General features: G+C 36.8%; 1 protein-coding gene across 1 annotated transcript in view; it reads left to right on the top strand.

Annotated features, from left to right (window-relative positions):
• Nucleotides 1-23,262, top strand: part of HCN1 (hyperpolarization activated cyclic nucleotide gated potassium channel 1) — a 176,337-nt gene that overhangs the window by 68,214 nt on the left and 84,861 nt on the right. Inside the window, exon 3 of the mRNA XM_030467389.1 lies at nucleotides 19,485-19,646. Within this exon, the coding sequence (XP_030323249.1) occupies nucleotides 19,485-19,646 (162 nt within the window). The remainder of the gene's footprint in view (nucleotides 1-19,484; nucleotides 19,647-23,262) is intronic.

Raw genomic sequence — 23,262 nt, 5'->3', positions numbered from 1 at the left:
GATAATTAATGTAAATTATGAATAATGAAACAAAATAAGTTTCATATAACCTGGACTGTATTCAAAGATATCAACATGTCAGAAGACTCTGCTGTTCCCAATACTTGAGTGCTGTTTGTGGCAGGCCATGGGTTGTTACAAATAAACCAAATAGGTATGTAAACTTTGTTGGTTTGAGACACATTACCTTCCCTTCTGCCCCCCTCCCAATTCTTGTTCTAAGCAAATGCTCCTTTGCTTGTAAGAGCAGTAAGTGACCTTGTAATTTCTGTGAAAACACAAGCACAAACAGCCCCTTCTCACTTCTTACAAAATATACCAAGTAGATCCCAGCAAGAGGTGGTCTCACACACTCAGTATGGCTAGTAGCTGCTTCTAGGTCTTTGGGGTTCCCACTTGCTGACACCTGAATAGACAAACCCTGGGGTCCATTGACCCTACAAGGCATGCAGACACACAGGCATGGATGCACAATGGTTCCCTGCAAGAAATGGGCTTAGAAACCGAGTCTTTTCTGTAGCTGGCTATGATTCTCCATCTTCAAGTTATTTTGTGCACAGCATGGTTAGCTGATTGAGGCATATGACCTCACCACCAGCCAAAACCCAGACCAGTCTTTCCAGTAACTAGCCAAAATCCAGACCTCACACTCTCTCCAGTAGCTGTCTCAGAACCTTGGCACCTCCATGAGCCAATTGACACTCTTCAATCTCTATAGCATCCAGCCCAGACTAATGTCCCCAGTGACACTTGTCTCCCTAGCCTCCTATCCTCCTCACCAGCTGTTCCAGCGTGGTGTTTACTATCAGTTACACACTGACACACACCCCCATGTTCTATGCACACATTCTGGCTCCCCAGCCTCTAGCACCATGGGCACACCCTTTGCTCTAACCCAAGCTGCTGGCACTTAGACATACACACATGCATACATTCCTCTAAAGCCTCAAAACATTTGACATACCTTAAAGAAACGAGCAGGTGAGCAGTAGTGAAAGATTTACTCTTTCATAACACTGCTACTGCTTTCTGAAAAACTATTTGGAAGTCCCAACAGCAGTGGTAGAATTTGCACCTTCATTGTGGTGAGGGAAGAGAAGATGCTGGGAAATAGCAAGAGTGAAATAGATTTGTCTGCTTTCTTTGCTTACCCTGGTGTTTGGATGCTGCTTCCTTTATCTCTCCTTACCTTCACAGTTCAGTTTTCCATAAGTACACAAATCCAAATGATATATGTGCCTGCATGTGTCTTCATTGTCATGGTGTCATCTGCAGACTTCCTAAAGATGGTAATGAATGGGATGTCAAGATGAATCTTCTTATCCTCTGCTCTGATGGCTAAGAATTGGAAGCAGGAGGTCGTGTATCCGAGCCAAAAAACGCCGAATAGTCACAAGATAAAAAAAATATTCCAATACTTAATAATAATATAACCATATTCAAAACTGGATTTTTATAAATAATATATAAAAAGAATTATTACAACATTATTTATATGACTGTTCCTGAAAATTGTACTACAGCATTTAATACCTTAATGTCAAGTATGAATAAATTACAAATTTTAGTGAAAAAATATCTTTCATGCATGAAAATATGATAGCAATGTAACCATTTTTGTGCTTTAACATGAGCTGATTTTGAGTTCAGAATCATAAGACATCATAAAAAGTGTAATTTTCTCATGTTGGAGGGGATGTATAAGGAGGAATAACAGAAAATATCAGCAGTGATTGTTCAAGTGAGAATAATGGTGTGTGTGATCTTGAGTGCCATATAAGTATTAGTAAAATTTAGTATATTTTACTATTAAAAATATATTTAACTTTCATTTTCCTGACAGTCTTAATTTCTGTAGATTGGAATGCATATTACCCTATCCTAGAAATGTGGGAATGTAGAAATATACACCTTTATCCTGTAACTGCAACTTCTGCAGTAGAAAATTGGTGTAAGAATCAAAAAAGGAATGGTACATGCATAGGAATGTCTTACCCCAACCTTAGCTCAAATCAGTTTTCTCTGCTGAGTTAGATGAATATTGATTTGCTTAAAAATTCATCGGCTGTTTTATAGCAGTACAGTTAGAAAAGGTAAGAAATAGATCCAAATGTAATTTTGTGCAAATCCCTGCCGGAAAAGCATATTCAAGTGTCTCACAGCCGTAGTACATTGTGTGGGAAGAACCAGACATGCATGTACACTGCATTGTAAGCTCTGCTGTGTTTCAGGGCATGTTTGTAAGGCTGCACCCTATAGCTGGAGCATACATTGTGAGTGCAAGTTGCCTAGCATTTCGTGTAGGTGCCTCTGCTGCCTCCCCCAGTTTGCTCTTCTCTCCTTTTCTTGGTTTGTTTGCTTAGAGGAGAGCAGTGAAGAACACTGCTGCCTGCATGATGTGGTTGGAGGCATTCTCTTCTATCACTTACCTCCTTGCATAAGAAAAGTCCAGAAAAGTCTCCATTCTATTGTTTGTTCTGTCAAAGGGTAAACCTTCTAGATCAGGAGCTTATTCTGAATTATGTATCACAGTGGAGTTCTGTGATAATACAGATTATAATATCATCCTGATTCAGTGAAACAGGCTGCTGGTATCTTGTTTTCCATATTACCAAAGACACAGTCAGGAGTGAATAAAGTATGTGATGAGCACTGTAGTAAGGCAATTCAGAATCTTACTTGGTCTGTGCAAAATTGTGTGTTCCCAAGTGTAAACTAAAACTCTGTTTGAAAGATTTATACTGGGGTTACAGTTGAGAAATATTCTTTCTTTTAAGCTATGTGTTTTGCAGTTGGATTTTGAATTGCTTGGAGTCTACTAATCGGCTTTGCTGGTAGACTTGCTGAGAAAGCATAGCAGTTGTCCAGACAAAGCACAAGAAAGAAATGTATGGATTAGATTTCTGAATTATTTTTGGACACAGGCAGTATGACTCTGTGAGGAACATTTTGTAAGCATTGAGAGGCCAATTTAACTGTAGCAATAACGAGCTAAGAACCAAAAGAAGGTAATTATTTGTCCTTTCCCATTTATTCTGAAATTTGTATATTGTTAATTTTCTTAGACTGAAACAGGAGGAGCATACAGTACCATCTTCCACCATTTATTATCAGGGGTTGATATATGAACATCGTTGTTCTCTATTTTCATGCTAGCAGGTGTCACAGTGGGTAGGACTGGTTAGGTCAGTGTCTGTGTGTTCACTTCAATGCGTACAACACCATTCCATTAAAAACCTCAGGGTGACCTACAAGTCCAAATTCAAGTGTCAAAGCTGCCTGAGATACTTTATGTGTAGTTGATGCCAAAGCATTTGCCATCGCTTTGAATTTGAAACAAAGTTGCAGTTCAGGGTGAATTTTGGGTATGTCAGGGGCTTTTCCACTGGAGTGTGAAGGTGAAGCGCTGGTGTGCTCTCCTGTTTCCTCTCTGGGATGGTGTGAACAATTGGTGGGAAGAGAGAAGCTGGCATCTTGTGCATGGGATTATGGGAAAGGAGGGTACTCCTTGTGGCTTGCCAAGAGTGTACAAAATCCTTATTCTGGGTTGTGGCTTGCCAGGAGCAGCCTGGATCTTTATATGCAGATGCAGAAAAGCAATATTTGGCTGAAATCTGATGCTTGAGTTGTTTGGGGTTTTTTTGGCCATTAGCCACAAATCAAACAAGTATATTGGCTAATGCTCAGGTGGGACAACTTGCTCACTAATTCGTCATGTGCTCTCAAGGAAGAAAAGCTGTTCATTTCTCTCCTCTGATGCTTCCTTTCCCAATCAGTGAGTGTAGTGATATTGCTACATGCCACTGCCTACTGCCATCAGACCTTCAAAATCTTGTTTGGAGGAGCTTATCTTGAGTCCTCACATGCTATACCCCATCCTGTCGTACTGGACCAATGGTCTTAGTAGGCTCTGCACGGTTGTTATTTTGTCTATTGCATTTGTTGTTTTGTCCATACTGATTTCCAAGATTCACATGCTAATTTTTGCATTGCCTTCTATTGGTTCTCTGTTTGGTTTGAGTGCGGATACCCTTTAGAGAAATATGGCTGCAGACAAAGAAAAGTCTGTGAAGTTTATAACTGTTGGGGTTGGTATTTTTCAGTTTTCAGTTTTTGGTTTGTTTTTTTTTTCAGAAGGAGAAATTCCAGTTTGGATTTCTAATGTGGCCACATGGTCTCAGGGTACAGGCACTGAAGAAACAAACATACAAATGTATAAATATGGGCTCCCAAACAGATTGGGAATAGGGTGGAGATAAACCGGCCTGGATTGTCCTTCACTTGTAAAAATTTCACTTTGAGTAGATGAAATCATTAATTTGTAAGAGGAAAAAGCCAGCAATCTCTAAACATTTTTTTATTATTATTATTTTTTTAACACCATGAAAGCCAATAAGAAGTATATCAAGGAAAGGTACTTATTTGCTGTGTATATTTAGGCCTTTCTCTAATAGAGAGTGGTCAGTTCAACAAACTCTTAGTTGCTGAAAATAATTTCAAAAGTAGTTTTTCCTTTATCACTTAGAACAGCTTTAATTGCCTATAGCTGTTCTCTTTCCATGCAGGGGAAAAGTCACCTAAAAAAGTACAGCAGCATGTGTCTCCAAATAGATGATTAAACCTTTCCACTAGAAAGCCAAATCAGATCAAAAAGAAATGCAGGTATGGAAACACCATTACTTAGGTGAATTGTAAGAGAGGATGCTGATACAAGGGTGTAATAGCATTTACAGGATCTAGATGCAGAAGTTCCAGCTTTAGAGAAGAGAAATAATGTAATTGAATAGGTTCTCAAGTGTGATAGGTGATATAAATCACAGTTCTCCACTAGAATGCAAGAGAAGTAAAACCAGAATGGATCTAGTTTTTGACAGGTGACAAGATAACATTCCAGTAATTCCAACCTAACTATACAAAATTAAAATGGTGTACAGAACTCTGGTTTGTTGTTTTTGGGCTTTTTCCCATTGAGTCAATGGAACTGCTACCATGCTTAAAATAAAGTTCTTGATAAGTGCTTTCCTGGATTGGTACCAGGGAACAAGCCAGAATTTTTTTGCAGGATTGATCTCCTATATAGTCTGAGATTTTTTTTTTTTTTTTTCCTCTTCTTCTTTTTAGCACTGTCATCATGAATAGAATTTCCTTGTATTAATAGTGCTATGTCATCTAAATGCTTAATAATAGAATATGAAGATTCCACAGTCCATATTTTCATTGTCATTAATACTTCAAAGGAACACTTAAATTCTCCCTCTGGTCTCATGTTTCTGGTTCCTGCAGATATCTAAGGGAAATGTTGAACAACTTTGGAAAAATCCATTGTTACACAGTGTTTCTGAACACTGCTTTCTAAATAATCCATATGATTTCTCAGATTTTTCAAACCTTGCGGCCATCCTGGTAACATCTTTGGATTACTTCAGTGTGGAGATGAGTGGCTGTACTCAATAGAGAGGAGGAAATGGTGAAATAAAAACAAACCCTGCTATGTGGAACATGAATTATTTGTTAAATGACTTGCCTGGTTTTCTTACTGTTTGCACAGAAGAGACTCTGCCACTTCTGCCCTTAGGTAGTTTGTTTGGGATGTTTCAGGTTATATCGAGTAAAATGAATGCTTACTACAACATTATGATTCAATATGACTGAAAAATCAGATAGCCTGGGAGTCAATGATAAAAATGCATAATATTAAAAGCAACTTTTCTTTCTCTGGAGGTATTTGTGAAAGTAATGTCAGGGTGTTTCACAGGGGAGGTGGCAGGTTGGACTGAGAGCATCTCTGCCCTGTTTCATGTCTGACAGAAGAGGCAGGGTCAATAGGGACCAAAAACTGCTCACTATCCAGTGATGCCAACAAGCAAGGGGTAAAACAGAACAAATGGGGAAAAAAATGTCAGAAATTAAAAACTGAAGTGAGTAAATACATAGTGTGACTGACTTCCCCTTCAGCTTCACACCCCTGCCAAGGAATCCTCTCACCTAGTTCATCTTTCTTTGGACTGGAGGAAATTAAGTGCAAACTCAAATGTGTGAAATGGAGTTTCACACATACAATACAGACAATTAACTAGTTTTCCACTTTTTTGTCAAAGTGGTTGCTTTGAGGCAGGAGAAGAAGGTCTTTTCTTTTGTTTTGTTTTATTTTTCTGGATTATATATTTATTTCTAATATACATATAATGTATTTCATAATTTTCAGTAAGAGCCTATTACTGACTGAAACAGGGTAAAACTTAATTTCATGGTGTTTCTGGAACTAGCATATGCTCTACTGCATGCACCTCCTTTAGCACATGTATTTATTCCTAGGAATGTGGTAATGAGTAAACCTAATTAAAAATATTTAAGATCTCAAAAATTCATATTCATAAGCTTATGAATACCCCTAGGTGGCACTGCATGCTTTTTTTGTTTAGAAACAATAAAATAATTTATATGTAAATAAAAGAAAAATCGTAAGAGCTTAAAAACCATGATAATCTATAAAATATCCATTTTTAAAATAGATTATGTATTTTCTGTAACTAAGTTGGCTAACATTTTGTTTTTATGACTCACATAATAAAACCTTTCTTATGTGAGGATTGCCTAATATATTACAGTTCATTTAAAATTCTATTGTGAAAAGTATGTACAAGAACTTGAACAGAGATTTTTCTTCAAAAAAGTATAAACCACTCACTAAAATATGTTTTTGCTTTTTTATGTATATTTTAAAACTTTATTGGTAAAGACATGCCAACACTGAGAAAAGGGACAAATAGGAGTGGCCTGGGACTGAGTAGCTGACCCATTTTAGAAGATACAGGCTCTTACATTTAAATTCAGATATTAGGAAAACATTATCAAGAAATACTGTTTTTCCCACATCAGATGACAGCAGTGTGTCTCAAGATACTAATAGACTCAGTATTACTGAGCTACACTCAGTAGCATTTGGAGAAATACAAACTTTTTAAAGGTACATAGCATGAGTTAACATGTAACTCATGATTAGTCTTCACATTATTAAAATCAATAGGAAACTGGCAAATTGTTAAACTGATAATATGAAATAATATTTTTTATTATTATTTGCTTTTGTATTTCTTTACTTCTGTATTTAGGCTTTTCTAATAGAAATTAGCACATTATGTGTGGATTAATTCTTTCTGAAGACCAGTTAGAGTGACATTTCGTTCTTTTTCATGTGTTGACTGCTTTTAGCGAGCAACTATCCTAAAACAGAAAATCTGAGTAAGACTGCCCAATGGTTTTGTGTGGAGATATCTGATCTCTGTAAGCCTGTGTCCACTTTTCATGCAGTGCAGGGACTAGGCAGTGCAACACTGGAGTATTGCTTTGTCAGTACCCAGGCTGGCTCATGGCTTATATCCCACTGCATAGGGCCAGGTGTCAAAATAGTCTGTCAAGGGAAGAGAGGAGTTTCCTCAGCTGTTTCCTACCCTCTCCAGTCCCCATCACCAGGGGAGAATACTCTTGTGTGTTGGTGCAGCCCTCTTTCAAATTTCTTACTGTGAGGAACAAAGATCTTGCAGGCCCTTAAGAGAGCAGAGAGCAATAAACCCAACAACTGCAAAATGACTTAAAAAAATCCTCAGTAAGGGTTATTTGAGTGCTAAAACTAGAATGTGAGTCTTCCCAGGTGTCTTTTTAATTCAGTGGAACAGAGAGAATCTTCCAGAGGGCAGTTTCTATCCTGCATGTTTCCTGTTCTAGCAACAATGGAGGATTTTTCCATTTAGAGTCCCCAGCTGGTGAATTTAGTGGGAAAGGCAGGAGGCTTTGATGGGTTTGTATGAGTGGTACAAAAGGAGAAAGAATTGAGAGAAGTCTACTCTCATTTTCTATTAGCTTTTTGTAAAGAGGTGTTCCCCATATAAATCACCATTATTGCTGTGATCCAACTGGTAAGTGTTTATAGCAGGTATAGGCCTGTATTTGCAGTGTGATCACAAGTATCAGCTGTATTGATCAGCTGCAAGTTGTAAAGTGTGGCGGCTGGGCTGCTAGAGATATCGAAGAGGCAATCTCTGTGGCAGCATTTCTTAGTAGTCCTTAGTAGAGGTGATATGTGGACTGTTGATGAATTGGGAATTTGGCTTCAATCTTACTGGCTTGGGGATGATCGTTTCTGTGAGATCTGGTTTGGAAGAACTGAAGTAAACAAAGCTGAAAAATGCAAAAAAAAATTAAGTGTCCTAAAATGGTTAATATTAGTCACAAGGCACTTTTACAACTAATGCCATGCTTCCAAACAGTACATGTGGGGCCTTTGTCACACCAAATGCAATAATGGTAAAATTGAGTCTGAAAGCTGAACTGATTGGGGAAAAACGTGGAAAAAAAAGGCACTCAGAGCCTAGTGGATTAACATGAAATAGGCTAAGTGTTGGAGAAAAACAAAATGTTCAGACAACCCAGGTGTTCATTTTATGCATTAAACTGCATAGTATTTTTTCCTGAATCCTTAATTAGCCAGGTCTAGATAGTGTGAGATGCTTAGCATGGCAGTTTTTGTAGCTTTTTATAAGTGAAATAAGAAATAATAATAATGAGGCTAGCAAGAAAATTTTGTAATGCTGTTGTACATTTTCTCTATGCTATTTCTGTACACAAATTTAACAGACAATGATGACCCTTTCGTCTCAGTTTCCTCTTAATTAGTATTTAAGTCCACATGTAAATCAGTATCAGGGTGGCTTCTATAAGGGGATCAGATGAAGATAGAAGAGTAGTAAATACCTATGTGACAATAGTTTTCAGTTGGCTATGTAAGACCCAGTCTTCATGAAAATCCTGTATAAATTGCAAAAGATGCAATATCTACTAATTTATCTCTAGCTTGATTTTCAGAAAAAACATATTCACCAGCATGGCCAGTTTTACTGATTCAGATAAAAGACATGCAAGAATATGTAACACAGGGTGGTAAAATGTTGCTGTTTGCTGATAACAGAGACATGAATGTTCTCAGTGCTGGGATTACAGACATACAAATAAAACTTGAACTTTCATTCATTTTGATGCAGAAAATATATAAGGAAATGTTAATGGATCTTTTTGCTATTTTGGGCATAAAACTGAAATGTGCAGCGTCTGACAAAGTAGGGAATAATACTTCAAATGAACTAAAATCCATATGAATGACAGCACTTATTCTTCTACTATTTTTACCATGCGGTTGTCTCTCCCTCTTGGCTATCTGCTGGATTCATGCCTCCCAAATACTTTTGCTCTTACAGCTGGACGTACTAACTGCTGTTCAATTTAATTCAACCATGAGACAGCGGGGAAAAAATCAAGTGATGTGCTGGATCTACTAAAGGCAATACCAAATGCCTCCTGGGAGACAAGGATTTGCCTGAGATTCCTGAGAGTATATGCATCCTCCAAAGTATCTCTGTACTTCTTAATGAAGGGCTTTTTGAAAGTGAGGAAGAAATGGAGTAGGTGGAAAATAATTGTTAAGAATGGCACTGGTTGGTGCTCTGTTTATACACACAAATAGTGAAACACTGTCAAGGACAGTGTGCCTAAGGTAGAGGATGGGGTCATGATTCCTTCAAAGCTTCAAACAAGTATTAAAAGCCCAGTGCTATTTCTGCATACGTCACTGTCATATAAATGCATATGTACACACTCACACAAACACATTTCACATGTATCTTATTACTTTATATCCAGCTTCAGAAAATGGATTGTACAGTTTTCCCATTTTAACAGCTGTACTTGAATGAAAAGATCTAATGGCACTAATGGAATAACATTCTGCTTGTAGCTGACAGGGAAATACTGAGAGAGTATATAATTGTTTTATAATTGTGCTCCTTCAGAAGGAGTAGTCACTGGAGTGCAAAGGGAAGACAACTCAATTGAGAGAAAACCTAAAAAGTTGGAAAGAAAAATACTCAAGAGACCTGACTGTGATTTAGTCTGCTGTTACAAAATCTTTCCATCTTTTGAAAATAGTGATGTACTGCATTAGTTTTTTCATTTTGAGTCTCAGAATTGTTATTCACTTAATTGTTACCATGCTGGAAGAACCCCTTCCTTCTTGAAAAAAAAATAATTGTAATTAATTATATAAGCTTTTTTAAAATATAAATAGTATGTGTCACTGTTCTTCTGCTCATGTAAAGACGCTGAGCACTCTATCATCTCAGGAGAGCAAAGGAGATGAGTAATATATAGGGGAAATTATATATGAGAAATATGTGAACTTCCTATGCTGGGTGCAAAAGATGGGGTGTAGCAGCCCCAGAGGAGTCCTCTATCTGCTGTGCAGTAACAGCACTGAATCTTGGAGCAAGCTGTGGTGCCCGAGTCTCCTGATGCTCAACAATAAGCCGTTCTGCACTTAGTATTGTAAAGACACGTGAGCGAGCAGAAAAAGTGGAGGTCTTGGGCAGAGCACCATCTGAATATTTAAAGAGGCATATAAAAAAGTAAAACAACCTCTTTATTTATATTTAATGTGTTTATTTCAGAAATAGAACTCAGACAGTAGCCAGTCAAACCATAGAGGATTTCCCAGAATGATTGTGATTGCAGTGTTTTGGGTTTTTTCCCTTTCTTCTACTTAATGATGAAAATTATGACATTTTGATCACTTGAAAATGCGGATGACCCAGGAATGATTACTATGTGTTCTGAGCATCAGACAGGGAAGAGAAAACTGTATTTGGCAGGTTGATATATAAAAAATGGCAGCTATTTATTGCTGCTTTGGGGGCTGGGAATATTGGAGAAAGTTCCTGGCAGATGAACTAGCCAAGTGACAGGGTTACTTGGGCAGGTGATAAATTGTCCAGACTAATTTGAAAATTGTTCTTCAGGGAGTATTGCCTGGTAGAAATTGAGTAAGTGCTACTCTACGTTCAGCAGTCTTACAGGAAACTCCCTGCAGTCTGTTTCAATCACTTATAGAATGTCTCTGCAGGGCAAGAATTGGGTAGGAAAATAATTTTAACACTTCTGTGAAACCACTGCTTCTCTTTCCTTCTTTTCTGCTGTATTCTGTGCCCCATTTCTTGAGTGATGCCACAAAAGAACACCCACAGGCACCCAGTTATTCAGCTGGGAAAGTATTCTGAGGCAAAACAGTATCTGGCTTGCAGGATGGGGTTGCCTGGTAGCTCCTCATATTTCATTTTCACTTCTTCATTAGGAAAAATTAGAGGTTCTGGCACAAGTGCTTCAAGAAACCCTGGCTCAACTTATGTGCACTATCATAGCACATGGGCAAACCTAGTGAACTGGAAAAAAATTACAAAATGAAATGTCCTGGCATTATTACATCATCAGACAACACCACAAGAGGCAAATGTAGAACAGTAAAGACTGCAGCCCTCATGCTGGTGTGCTGGTGTTCCTCACAGAACTCACCGCCTTTGTTGCTCAGGAACACACTTCAGTGCTGCTGGTTTTTCCATCCCTGTTAACCACATGTGAGACACCTCCACTCAGTGTTCCTGAGGGTGTCGCCTGCTCAGTGTGCAAACTTACTGAGTCAGTTTCCATGCATGCTCAGCTGGTTTTGCCATGTAGTGGTTACAGCTTCCCTATGTCCCTCTCCTTCCAGTCTTTGAGTTTTTTTTATTGTTCTCTCCTGGGCTACTGGCTTGGCTGTGTGCAGAAGAGGCCTTTTGGAACACTCGATACACCTAGCACAAAGCTAGTGCTTCCGAACTCGGTGATAAAAATAACTCCGTCACTCTGCAATTGCGTAAATACTGTTCTTGCTATTCAGTCCACTGTCCCAGAGATGCAAACTGCAGCTCTGAGAGAACACAGGATATAAATTTCCAGAATTTATTCCTGTAGTACAGGATTTCTGTAATTTAAGACTAAGTTATTAAAAGTAGGATGATTGAAATATCACTACAAACTTGCCAGCTCTTTGAATTTTATTGTAGACCCTGCAATATAGTATTTCTTTCTATGTCCCAGTTCCTGGAGTTTTTTCAACATCTTAGATTTACCACAGTTTTCAATTTTTAAAGCTCTTCTTAGTCTTCCATCAATTTCTGAGGATGTTTGACAAGCATGCAAGTATAAACAACCTAAAGCATATTTATAAATTGATCTCAAATTTGTGAGGTCACCTAAATCACAATTATATTGGCTTGGAGTTGGCTATACTGCCACAATGTGGTAGTTGAAATCCTAACCCTTCAACATCAGCCATTCAATACAATCATTCTGAAAAAGAACGGACAGAATTACTTGCACTAACATAGGGAAGCTTTTCTGGGTGTTTGTTGGATGTAATGTTCTTTTTCTCTCTAGGAAAATACGAAATCAAAACAAAACAACCCCAAACAAACAAACAAACAAACAAAACCCCCCAAAAAAACCCAATAAAAAACCCCTCAAAAAACCAAACCATAACAAAAGAAGATATGACAGAGGGATGGGATAAAGAAAAACCTGAATATTTGGAATGGGTGGTCTGAAAATGTATTGCAGGTGTGCTCTGGAAAACAATAAGATAAAACACAGGAACAAGAGGGAAATTCTGGTCTACTTACTGGAAGTAAATTTTTTTCCTCCAGAGAGTCTGCCTTTCAAAATTCAAGTTAGTCAAAATCTCAGCACCAGTTTGGAATTGCCTATAATCCAAACAGAAAAGTAAGGTTATTATTTTCTTAAAAAAAATAACTTCTTCAAGACAAATTTAAAAATATATCTTAAAAAAAATACTGCATTGGCATCTTTCTTTTGTTTTAAATGTGAGTTATATATAGAAATCAGAAAATGAAAACATCAGACAATCAGAGCTATGTAAAATAAGGGATAGGCAGAAACAGGCTGGTAGAGAAGGAAAGCAGTGGGTTGCAGCCTATGTTGTAGAGGAGTACAGGCAAACAGCAGCAAGCAAAATCTCCATCTTTTAACACCAATTTAAAGGTAATAGAAGATAAAGCTATCAAATATGTCAAAAGAAATGTCCTAAAGTTTTTCTTCTGTTCTAGGATTTTGAGGTATTCCCTCTAGTTGCCCAGGCATCAGTTCAAGGCATATTCCAGAACAGTATTTTTTCACAGTCATACAAACAGCACACATACAGCCAACTTCTGTCAGCCTCAGTATTTTCCTCAATTTTTTTTTTTTTATTACTTTTTTTTAAGGTAGTCAAGTTTTAACTTCCCAACTCTGTAAATACAAAATTATATCAGATACTTTCTGATAGGTGGAGAAGCACCAGAGGATCAGATGTTGCAAGTTTCTCTTGATGTTTTAAATTTACACTAGATCTATATGTCATGACAGGCTGCAAATGCTTCAAGAAGCTTCTCTTGTTTCAGCCAGAACCAGCCTTGGGAAGAAAATTAAAATGTATGAATAAAAGGAAAAGACAGTTTTGGCTTACATCATCCTAAATTGACAAAAGTATCACATTGAGTATTAAGGGGATTGCTCATTAGTGTTATTAAATCACCAGTTCTTTTTTTATCTTATGCCTACCCTCCGAAGTTACACTGCTACATATCTGAGCTCCAAACACATTGTCCTAATTCTAATATGATCTAATAGCAAACAACTGAAATAATGAGGCATATTTCTCCCAGGGAATTTAAGTTGGTGTCTTACTAGAGCTGTTGAGGCTAATCTTCCAAGCATGGAAATAATGGGTAAGGTATTGAAAATGAAAGCCATTTTGTTAAATTTCATGTGTAATGAAAGTTCTGAAACCAAATTGATTCACAATTTATTTTAATAGCATATGACACCCTCATTTTAAAAGGCCCCCAAATGTTCTGTGAGGCACAATTGTTTCATTTTTATGTTTATATATTTATCTTGTTAAGATAAAACACAAGCTGTGAATAAAATATGTAAAATTTCACACTGTATTGGAATCCAAATTTGAGGTTTTACGGTAATCTAAAAGAAGAGTTTTTAGGCCGGTCCTTAAAAATCCTCCACTAATGGAAGTAAAATTAAGGCAGATGATCAGTGCAGAAGACTGTGTGTCTTCTGGATGATTAAAGCCCAAAACACAGAAAATCCATTTTATCCTTTAAAAATCTTGAAAAGTCACTCATAAATCATAATAATATACATACCTAAGAAATAAAGGAAATGAAATCTGCAAATATTTATGCAAATAAATTAATTAATGTGCTAATGACATATAAATTATTAGATGTCTAAGTCAATGTTTCATAATAATGAAAAATTATTTTAAAATTACATGACTAACTGAACTGCATTATATAATTTTTTTCCTTTGAAATGTAGATGAAATCAACAGTTAAAATCTTACTGTCACTGTCACAGAATCATTCCATTGAATCATATCATAGAACCATAGAATCATCACTTACCTCATAGAATCATATCATAGAACCATGGAATGGTCCTATATCATAGAACCATGGAATGGTTCTATATCATAGAACCATAGAAGGGACTTTAAAGACCATCTGGTTTCAACCCCCTGCATGGGCAGGGGTTACAATGGTAGGTGCACTGTCTTGTTCCTCTGTTTTAAATATGTGCCTCAGGGGAAAAGGCCCTAACCCTAACCCAAACCAGGACATATGTTCAGGGTAGAGTGTGATTATCTCCAAAGTTAATGCTTTAAAAATGGGAATCAAAAGGGTTCAGGGTTTGGGAGACTTGAGTGATCAATAACAATGAAACAATTTTGTCAGACATAGCTTTCATTAAGACTTGAGTACTTCCTAAGGTTCTGCCTAAATTGTCTCAGCATTTTTGATACATTTTATACTAGATTTCTTTATAAATGCATATACAATATATATATATAAATATATTTATAATTTCACATTCACCAAGGATGAAATCTGCTTGTGTGAGTATACTAATACTGGGGAAAATATGCTTCAGAGGCTGATATTAATTTCTAAAAATGCAGTCAGATATTTGGCTTTATTCCTTTCCATATGAAATCTTGTAGACTAAGATTTTTTTTAGGATTCATGTTGCTTGCTCTGCTGCCCTTTTCAGTGCTTTAGGAGCCCGTGTCTTTGGCCCTTCTGTGGGATGACGAGTGATGGTGAATTCATCTGCACATTAATGTGAGAAACAGTTCCCCTCATTCACCCAGTAAGAAAAATTATAAATAAAATTTCAGAGCTTTAGAGACTGGATGTATCTTCAAGAGGCCTTCTTTTTAAGATTTAAACAATTTTAGAAGATAATAAACGAGATGCTCTTTCTAGCTCACCTACATCCCCAGAAGTCTCCAGCTTGAGTTCTTGACACTATCACTTGTGATACTTGGCCCATTCAGAAGCTGGATCTGAAGGTCAGGTGATGCTGATACTTGAAATAGTGCTGAAATGGAAACAGAGCTATACTTCAAGCTGATTAAACTCTACCTCTGCACCCATATACAGTTCAAGTATTTCTTTTTGCCATGTACTCATTCTCAGTTTGGTACTATGGCTTTAGGAGAAGAGCTTTAGTAAATTTTTCACAGGCAGGCTGAGAGTATTCTATGCTTGTGTCTCTGACAGCTGTGAACTCTTGTCTGTTTTTAGCTTGTTTCACTTAATGAAGATAAAAACTTAGTCTAAAAAGGTATGTTCTGTCATCAATATAAGTGATGAATGAAACCTCCACCTCTGTACAAACACAGTGAAAATTGTCCCTGTATCTTTTATTTTAGGATCCTGAGATCTGTCATTCTTGCCTTGTTTTCTTCAACGTAGAACTAAAGTGAATGCTCTCCTCTATTCATGTGTTGAGAGAGGTCACGCTCATTACTCTCACAAAAGCATAATAGAAATACTTTTTTTGGCAGTGAAGTCATACGCTCTGTGTGACTGCCATTATTAGATTGGCATTGGTCGATTTACACTAAAAGTATATATATTGAACAAATTATATATAATAAATAAAATTTTCTTTCTGGTTATATGTGACCTTTCCAAAGCTTCCCTAAATCTCCCTTGAGAAAAGCACTTTTATTAATGCTTTCAGGCTTAACCTGGACATAGTGTACTGTCTCATTTATATGTTGTACTGTTCTTTTTACTTCAGAGAAGATGGCTTTCATTTTTACATGACTTGAGTTGGAATAAGTGGGACTTCTATTATAAAATTTAATGTCAGATTGGCTCCATCTAGAAAATCACAGCTTTAAAGGTCACATAAAATAGGCCATTCTCAGCTCTTCTTTCCACACATGTTTGGTTAAAAATAGTTTGTTCTGTTTATTAAATTACTGGTGTTTTCCCTTCAGGGGCAATTAAAGCAGAAGTAAATCTTTGTGTTTGTTATCAGCTTGAGGTCACAACTAAGACTAGATTATATAGTGCTATATATCTTTCCCCACTATGGAACTATCAATGATGAATTATTTATCATAAAATTAAGCACACACGTCAGGAGTCAGATAAATGTAAGATGGTACCCTGGAGGCAGACACAGGTATTTCAATCAATGTACATATATATCTGCTTGTGCAGATGCACTTCCATTGTAGAGTGTAGTAACCTATAACTCCCAAAGAAATTGGCTTTGGTAAGAGTTGGAGCAGATCCATAGTATCTCAAGTGGTATTTATGTAGAATATCTTTTAAAATTGATTTGTAGGATATGGAATGGCTAAACAAAAAGCCATGCTTGCCCTTCATTGTTTAAGCTAGACCTAGAGATGAATGTTCAAAAAGGGGCATTGTGCTTCTACCCCCCTTTATATTCTTTTATTTCCTGGGGAGGTTTGATACAACCACAGTATTAAATGTAAACATTTAACTCAGGGAGGAAAATGTGGATCCTATGGTTTATAACCTGTGTCTATATAGTGGTCTGAGGGGTAGACCTAATAATTCTGGAATCACCCAGAGAGTGAACCAGAAACCCCTTGTCATCTTGATAACTGTTATTTTATTCTGCAGTATAGCCTGAAATGCCGGTGTTGCCCTTGACACAGCTTTCAGCATGTTTTCCAGAGCTTCCATGTGTGTACGCAGCTCTTTCTGTCTCCCCACTGTGGCTATTTAATATTCTAGGCTCCATACTGCTCACTTAGTACAAATGTCATTTCATAATGCCCAAGGCATGATGCAAATCCTGATTTGATGATTAAACCCAGGCAAGCTTTGTGACTACGTTTAGTACTTCTGAGGGGTTTGGATAAACTCAGTGATGTGAGATTTGAATAAATTTTCCAGGAAACCTAAAATTGTACTTTTCCTTTTTTTTTCCAGGACTGTTGAATTCTGATAATTTATATAAACCAAATTTTAAATACACTGAATCTAGAAATCAAACTGAATTTAAAAATCATAATTGAACAAATGTTAAATGCAAGTTATCTGAAAGCAGGAGAAGTAACCTATACATTCCATGACAGTTCAACACATTTTGTGTTTGTTTAGTTAAACTGTTTGAAGACAGAATTAATGACTGGAGAGTCATTAATAAACTGTGAGTAGAAACTGAGATAAAACATGTGAATTCCAAGTTCTTCTGCAATTGCTTATTCTCTGTGAGCAATATTTGGCCAAAATATTAGTATCTGTTAGTCTATCATTACACTTCAGTCATTTTCAGAACCACTCTCAGCTCTTTAGGAAAATATTTAAGGTTTACAGAGCATAAAGAAAAGTTTATGAAAATGACATAGGAAGAAATTATGAGTTCTCAGAAGTGAGTTTATATACAAAATTTATCTTTAAACATAATTCTGAAGTTTATGGAAACAATAAAAAATTACTGTATTATAGCCGATTCTCCCCCAAAACAAGCATGATAATACCAAAAAGTATCATATTTGTGACGCATTTTTTTTCAAAACTATTCAGTATCCAGTAAAGTGAATTAATCTGGAAGTCTGCTCTCACAGTAAAGACTAAAAGGGATCTTGAAGTAAATGAAAATTGATACGGATGGGAACTTTGATTTTTGTCTAGCCATATGGTAGAGATGTGGTGACTTTCTGGAGTAACAGAAAATTTCTGAGGAAGTTGAGATCTCCATGTAAAATATGCTTTTTTTCTGTTTGATGTTGTGCACTTTTTCAGGCAAATTTTCTAGGGGAAAACCTGCTTTTTCTGACAAAAGTTTTGCACCTTTCCATGTCATCAGGACTTCATCTGCACTTTGTATTTGTAGTATAATAATCATGTGGATAAAGTGTAACCTGAATGAGTGTTAGTGCTCCAAAACCATAGTAAGCCTTGCTATTTTTTTCCAGTTCTTTAAACTGAAGTTTCAGTTCATACATCTATTCTGTCAGTTCAGATTATGCTACTGAAACAGTAGCTATTGATATGTCTGTAATGTAAATACATTTCCCAAGAATACAAATGTGTAATGGTGGCACTTCTCTATTTCCACTTACGGTATCTCCTAAATATCAGTATCAGTTCCTCAATTTTGACAGGAGTGAGAGGGCAGTTAAATGAGATGACATTTTGAATAACATTACAAGCATTTCTTGTTTCCAATATCAATCTAACTGGTATTTGTAATGTATTGTTTCAAAATGCCTTAGACTAAAAAATTGTTTTGCATATAAAGTTAATGTCAAGGTAATTTTTTTCCTAGGCAGGCCTTGCATTTTGGGACTCAAAACACACACCACTGTTTTTAAACAAGGACAAACTCCCACTGACAGAAAATTATGTAGAAAGACACTGTAACATGCTCGTTGCAATTGCTCTCGTTTACAGTGTGGGTACATAATCTCTGCTTTTATTTTCAATACATATAAGTTAGGATGTGACAAATTTGCCCATGACAGACCTGGAAATGTTTATGCCGGTTTTAAGAGTATATGTATGATTTGCTATAAGAGACTTCTCAGATGCAAACATTGTTTTGTGTAAGAATGGAGGAATATGTTGAAATACAAATGATTATGTTTGTTAGACATAAATGTAGTTACTACATTTTTAGTAGCCATAGGATTCTTAGTGTTTTAAGAGAACTGCTAGGGATTGATTTGACAAACTACTATTTAGTCAATACTAACTAGGGTTACTAGTTAGTACTAGGGTGTGCAATTGGGTTAATAGTATAGAAATAGAAGAAAAACTACATACAATTATTTATATGGTTTCTTTACACAGATTTTGGTGCTTTTAAGAAGGTAAAATGAAAGTGCATTTTTTCTAAACAGGTCATCAAATTTTTATCTCCCACAACTTTGTGAGGCATTTAGTTCACAGACAAGTAATGGACTTTTAACTTTCACCAGTCTTACAAATTTTATTTTTTGTTTAATTTATGAGACTTCCTTCAGCTGAAAGAAGTTGTAGGCTTTAAGAAAATTCTTCAGTTGGTGACTTCAGATCCATAACAGGCCCTTTTCCGCAGCTTGTGTAACACTGGGGTGCATGTAACAAGCGTAAGGTGTCTCATCACAGCTCTGTCCAAGTTAATGGGCCTTGCTGAGAACTGAGATGGTTTGTCTTTAACCTGTCTTATAAGAAGCAAATTATTTTTCTTTCTGATAATGCATCATGTAAATCTAATGCAATTTTTGCTTACAGATTTTCCACATGACTTATGATCTGGCCAGTGCTGTGGTGAGAATCTTTAATCTGATCGGAATGATGCTGCTTCTGTGCCACTGGGATGGTTGTCTGCAGTTTTTAGTACCATTACTTCAGGATTTCCCACCAGATTGCTGGGTGTCCCTAAACGGTATGGTTGTAAGTATTGTTCATTTTTCATTGTGCTTTCTAAACATTATTTTTCTAAACAGTTAGCTTCAGACTTAAGTACATGCCTAGTACACTGCCCTGATATATAGTCAAAGTTACTTTTGGGTTTTGTTGGCTGGCTCACTAACTTTTGTAGTCCTTATCACCATTAAAATGATAGGTACTGGTTGTCAGCGAAACCAGAAAATACTTTCCGTTTCAAGGCAATTTAAATTTATTAACCCTCACTCCCTTAAAAAAGCTACCAAAAGAAATATAGAAACACTCAGTTCACTGGTCCTGTCATTTTAGGCTGTAGTTTGAGAATGCCCCTAAAGGAGTAGTATTGATGTTTGTTTCATCTAAAGTTGTCCTCTGTTTTGTAAGTATCTTGGGGGTCATCTCATGATCCTTTTGCCAAATTGTTCCCAACTTAAAAAGTCAACATGAGGTTTTTTTCTAAGTAAAATAAGAGAAAAAGGTTTATTCTATGATAGTTTTGTATATGTGAACAGACTGCCCAAGGACAGAACATGTCTGTGCCTTATTTGTAAGGAAGGGTAATTCTGTTCTTCTTGCTTGATATGTTGCTTAAAGATCTATGAGAGGAATTAAGTAATTTTTATGAAGTTAGATAATGAGGTAATGCATGTTTTTCTAAGAAATACACAGAAAATTTGCTGAAATGTACCTGTATCAAATGAAAAAGCTCCATGCAACTTTCTCATCAGCCATCCGAAAACATGTGTTTCTCCATGTTTGAACATTTTGGAATCTGGAATATTGAGTCCAGTTCTGGGCCCCTCAGTTCAAGACGGACAGGGAACTTCTTGAAAGAGTCCAGAGCAGAGCCCCCAAGATAATTAAGGGAGTGGAGCCTCCTTATGAGGAAAGGCTGAGGGAGCTGGGTCTCTTAAGCTTGGAGAAGAGGAGAATAAGGGGTGGCCTCATAAATGTTTATAAATACTTAAAGAGAGAGAGTCATGAGAATGGTGCCAGGCTCTTCTCAATTATGCCCTGTGATAGGAAAAGAGGCAACAGATATAAACTTGAGCATAGGAGGCTCCGTATAAACACAAGGAAGAATTTTCTCACTGTAAGGGTGACAAGACACTGGCACAGGCTGCCCAGGGAGGTTGTGGATTCTCCTCTGGAGACATTCAAAACCCATCTGGACACGTTCCTATGTGACCTCCTGTGAGTGACCCTGCTCTGCCAGGGGTGGTGTGACTAGATGATCTTTTGAGGCCCCTTCCAACCCCTGACTTTCTGTCATTCTGTGATTCTGTGAATCCATAAATCAGTGTCTTTGTATGGACATCTTGTTCAGTCCCATGTATTTCTGTTCCTTTAGGAATGGTATTGCATATTACTGTGGTAGCTTATTGGCTAAGATTGTCAGTCATACAGGCAAGTATTTGCAGTCATCAAGCAACATCTTTAATGATAAACAACATGTTTGCTGACACCTCATTGTGCAGTTTTCCTAAAAAAAATAAGAGTGAGGTATCCTCAAAAGTGGAATTGCTACAATAAAAGTAGGTCACCTGGATGCTGACTGGCACATCTTTCCTTTTAATTTCATTCTGGTTTCTGATATGTAATAACTGTCATTCACATCTAGAAAGGGTACATTTTCTATGTGGTTCTTAAAAATCCAGATGAAAACTATTCCAGGGAGTGAAAGGGTGCTTACATTACACTTATGTGAAGTATTTAACTTTTAAAGAACACTGAAATTTTGAATTCTCTCTCTTCCATAAGAAAAAATACATTTAATCTAAGAAAGCTGTGCACACTATGTACAGCCTCAGAAAGATCCTTTCTGATCATGCTTCCTGCCACATACTTTTGGAAATACTCTTTCTGAAAGCTTCACTTTTTTTTTACGTTTATCTAATGGTTAATGAACATTATGGGGAGATCTAAAAATTGAGTAAGATTATGTTCACAGCATAGGCAGTCTCTTAGTCCTAGGCCAAGAGAAAGAGTTGTGGATTGCCAGCCTGGAATCAGGAGCATATCTAAGACCACTGTTGGGGAAAACAGCTAGACTTTTTTTAACCCCATCATGATGTTGGAGACATTTCCCAATTACTTTGCAGGCTCTGGTAGTGAATTCCTTAGCACTAAATACAGACAGAAAAGCAATTGGTCCTCTGAAATTACAGAAGAAACATAAGTATGAAGATGATGATGATGATTATATGCTTCACTGGTGTATTCAGAGTGTAACAGACTGCTAACTTTGTAATCTGGAAGGGTTTCTTCCTGATAAGAACTTTGGGAAGCAGGGTAGCTTACTTCCCTAATACACTGTCACATATAACAATTTAAATCTGAAGTACACTGAATTTTAAAACTTTTGTTACTGAAATGGCTGTCCCTGATACTAGGATTTGGACCCAAATTCTGTTGAGGAAGAAAGATAAGAATCTTATTATTTCTTCTGCTCTTTTTTTATCTGTGATCTGATAGTGACTGCTATGCCAAAGAGCAGAAATTTTCAGGAAGAGAAGGTCTTTCCCTAGCCCTGCTAATGCACATTTCAGTCAATGATTTTCTTTTACTCAGATTATTGTCAGAGATTTCAGTTGATGGGCAGGTAAAGATAACACCTGCATACATACTTATTCAGATTTTTGACTCAAATGATACTGAAATACAGCTTGTCTAAGAATTCCTTGAATTTCAGTCTTTTCTTGATTAGGGGAGACATTGTGTGAGCATTTCTTGGGTTTCACACTGTGAGTCCAATGTACATTCCTCAAAATGACATTATTGCCAGGGCTAACCTCAGGCTAATACAACAATTTTGCTTTGAAGAAAAATTTTAACACTTATTCATGATGATCATTGGCTTGAAGACTTATTCAAGCCAATGTGTGGTCAAGCAGAAAAAGTTAGATTTCCAATATGCAAGTGAGTTGCAAGCCAGAGCATTTGCAAATAACCTGATGCTAAAGGAAATAAGAATGCCATGAGGATGACATGCTGTCTCCTCAATTGGCACAGCCCAATATACTCTTCCAGCCCATAGTTCCTTTCTATCTTTCAGTTGCCTCAGGCTGCAGGGCACAAGAACTTGTAAAAGCCTTCTCCTGAAAGTCGTTTCTTCTGTATGAGCTGATACATGAAAATATTCAAATTCCATAAACATGCTTCTAGCTTTCATTTATGAATATTGTTAAGAAAAATAACATAGGTTAAATTTGATGTTACAAAGGAATAGGGTGATGAAACCCAGCTGCATTTTGCTTACTGCCTCTCCAAACTGTGTGACTCAATGCAATTAAAACAAAACAAATTGTTTGGATTGTGCATCATGAAGTGGACTAAGAAATGAAATTTAAAACCTTCTCTGCAAAAGAAAATAAGGTCATCCCAGGATAATACTGCACCAACCTACAGCCTAAGTAGTTAAACAAAAATGTTCAGGCCTCTTTTCTTAAGTGAACAATGGTAGGACTAGAGGAAATGACCTGAAGTTGCACCAGGAGAGGCTTAGACCAGATGTGAGGAATTTCTTTACTGAGATTCATGCCTTGGAATGGGCTGCCAAGAGAGGTGGTGGAATCACCATTCACGCCAATATTTAAAAACTGTGTAAATGAAGCTCTTCAGG

The sequence above is a fragment of the Calypte anna genome, chromosome Z, assembly GCF_003957555.1.
Source record: "Calypte anna isolate BGI_N300 chromosome Z, bCalAnn1_v1.p, whole genome shotgun sequence".
Taxonomy (NCBI): Eukaryota; Metazoa; Chordata; class Aves; order Apodiformes; family Trochilidae; genus Calypte; species Calypte anna.
This window is presented reverse-complemented; position numbering and strand designations above follow the sequence as displayed.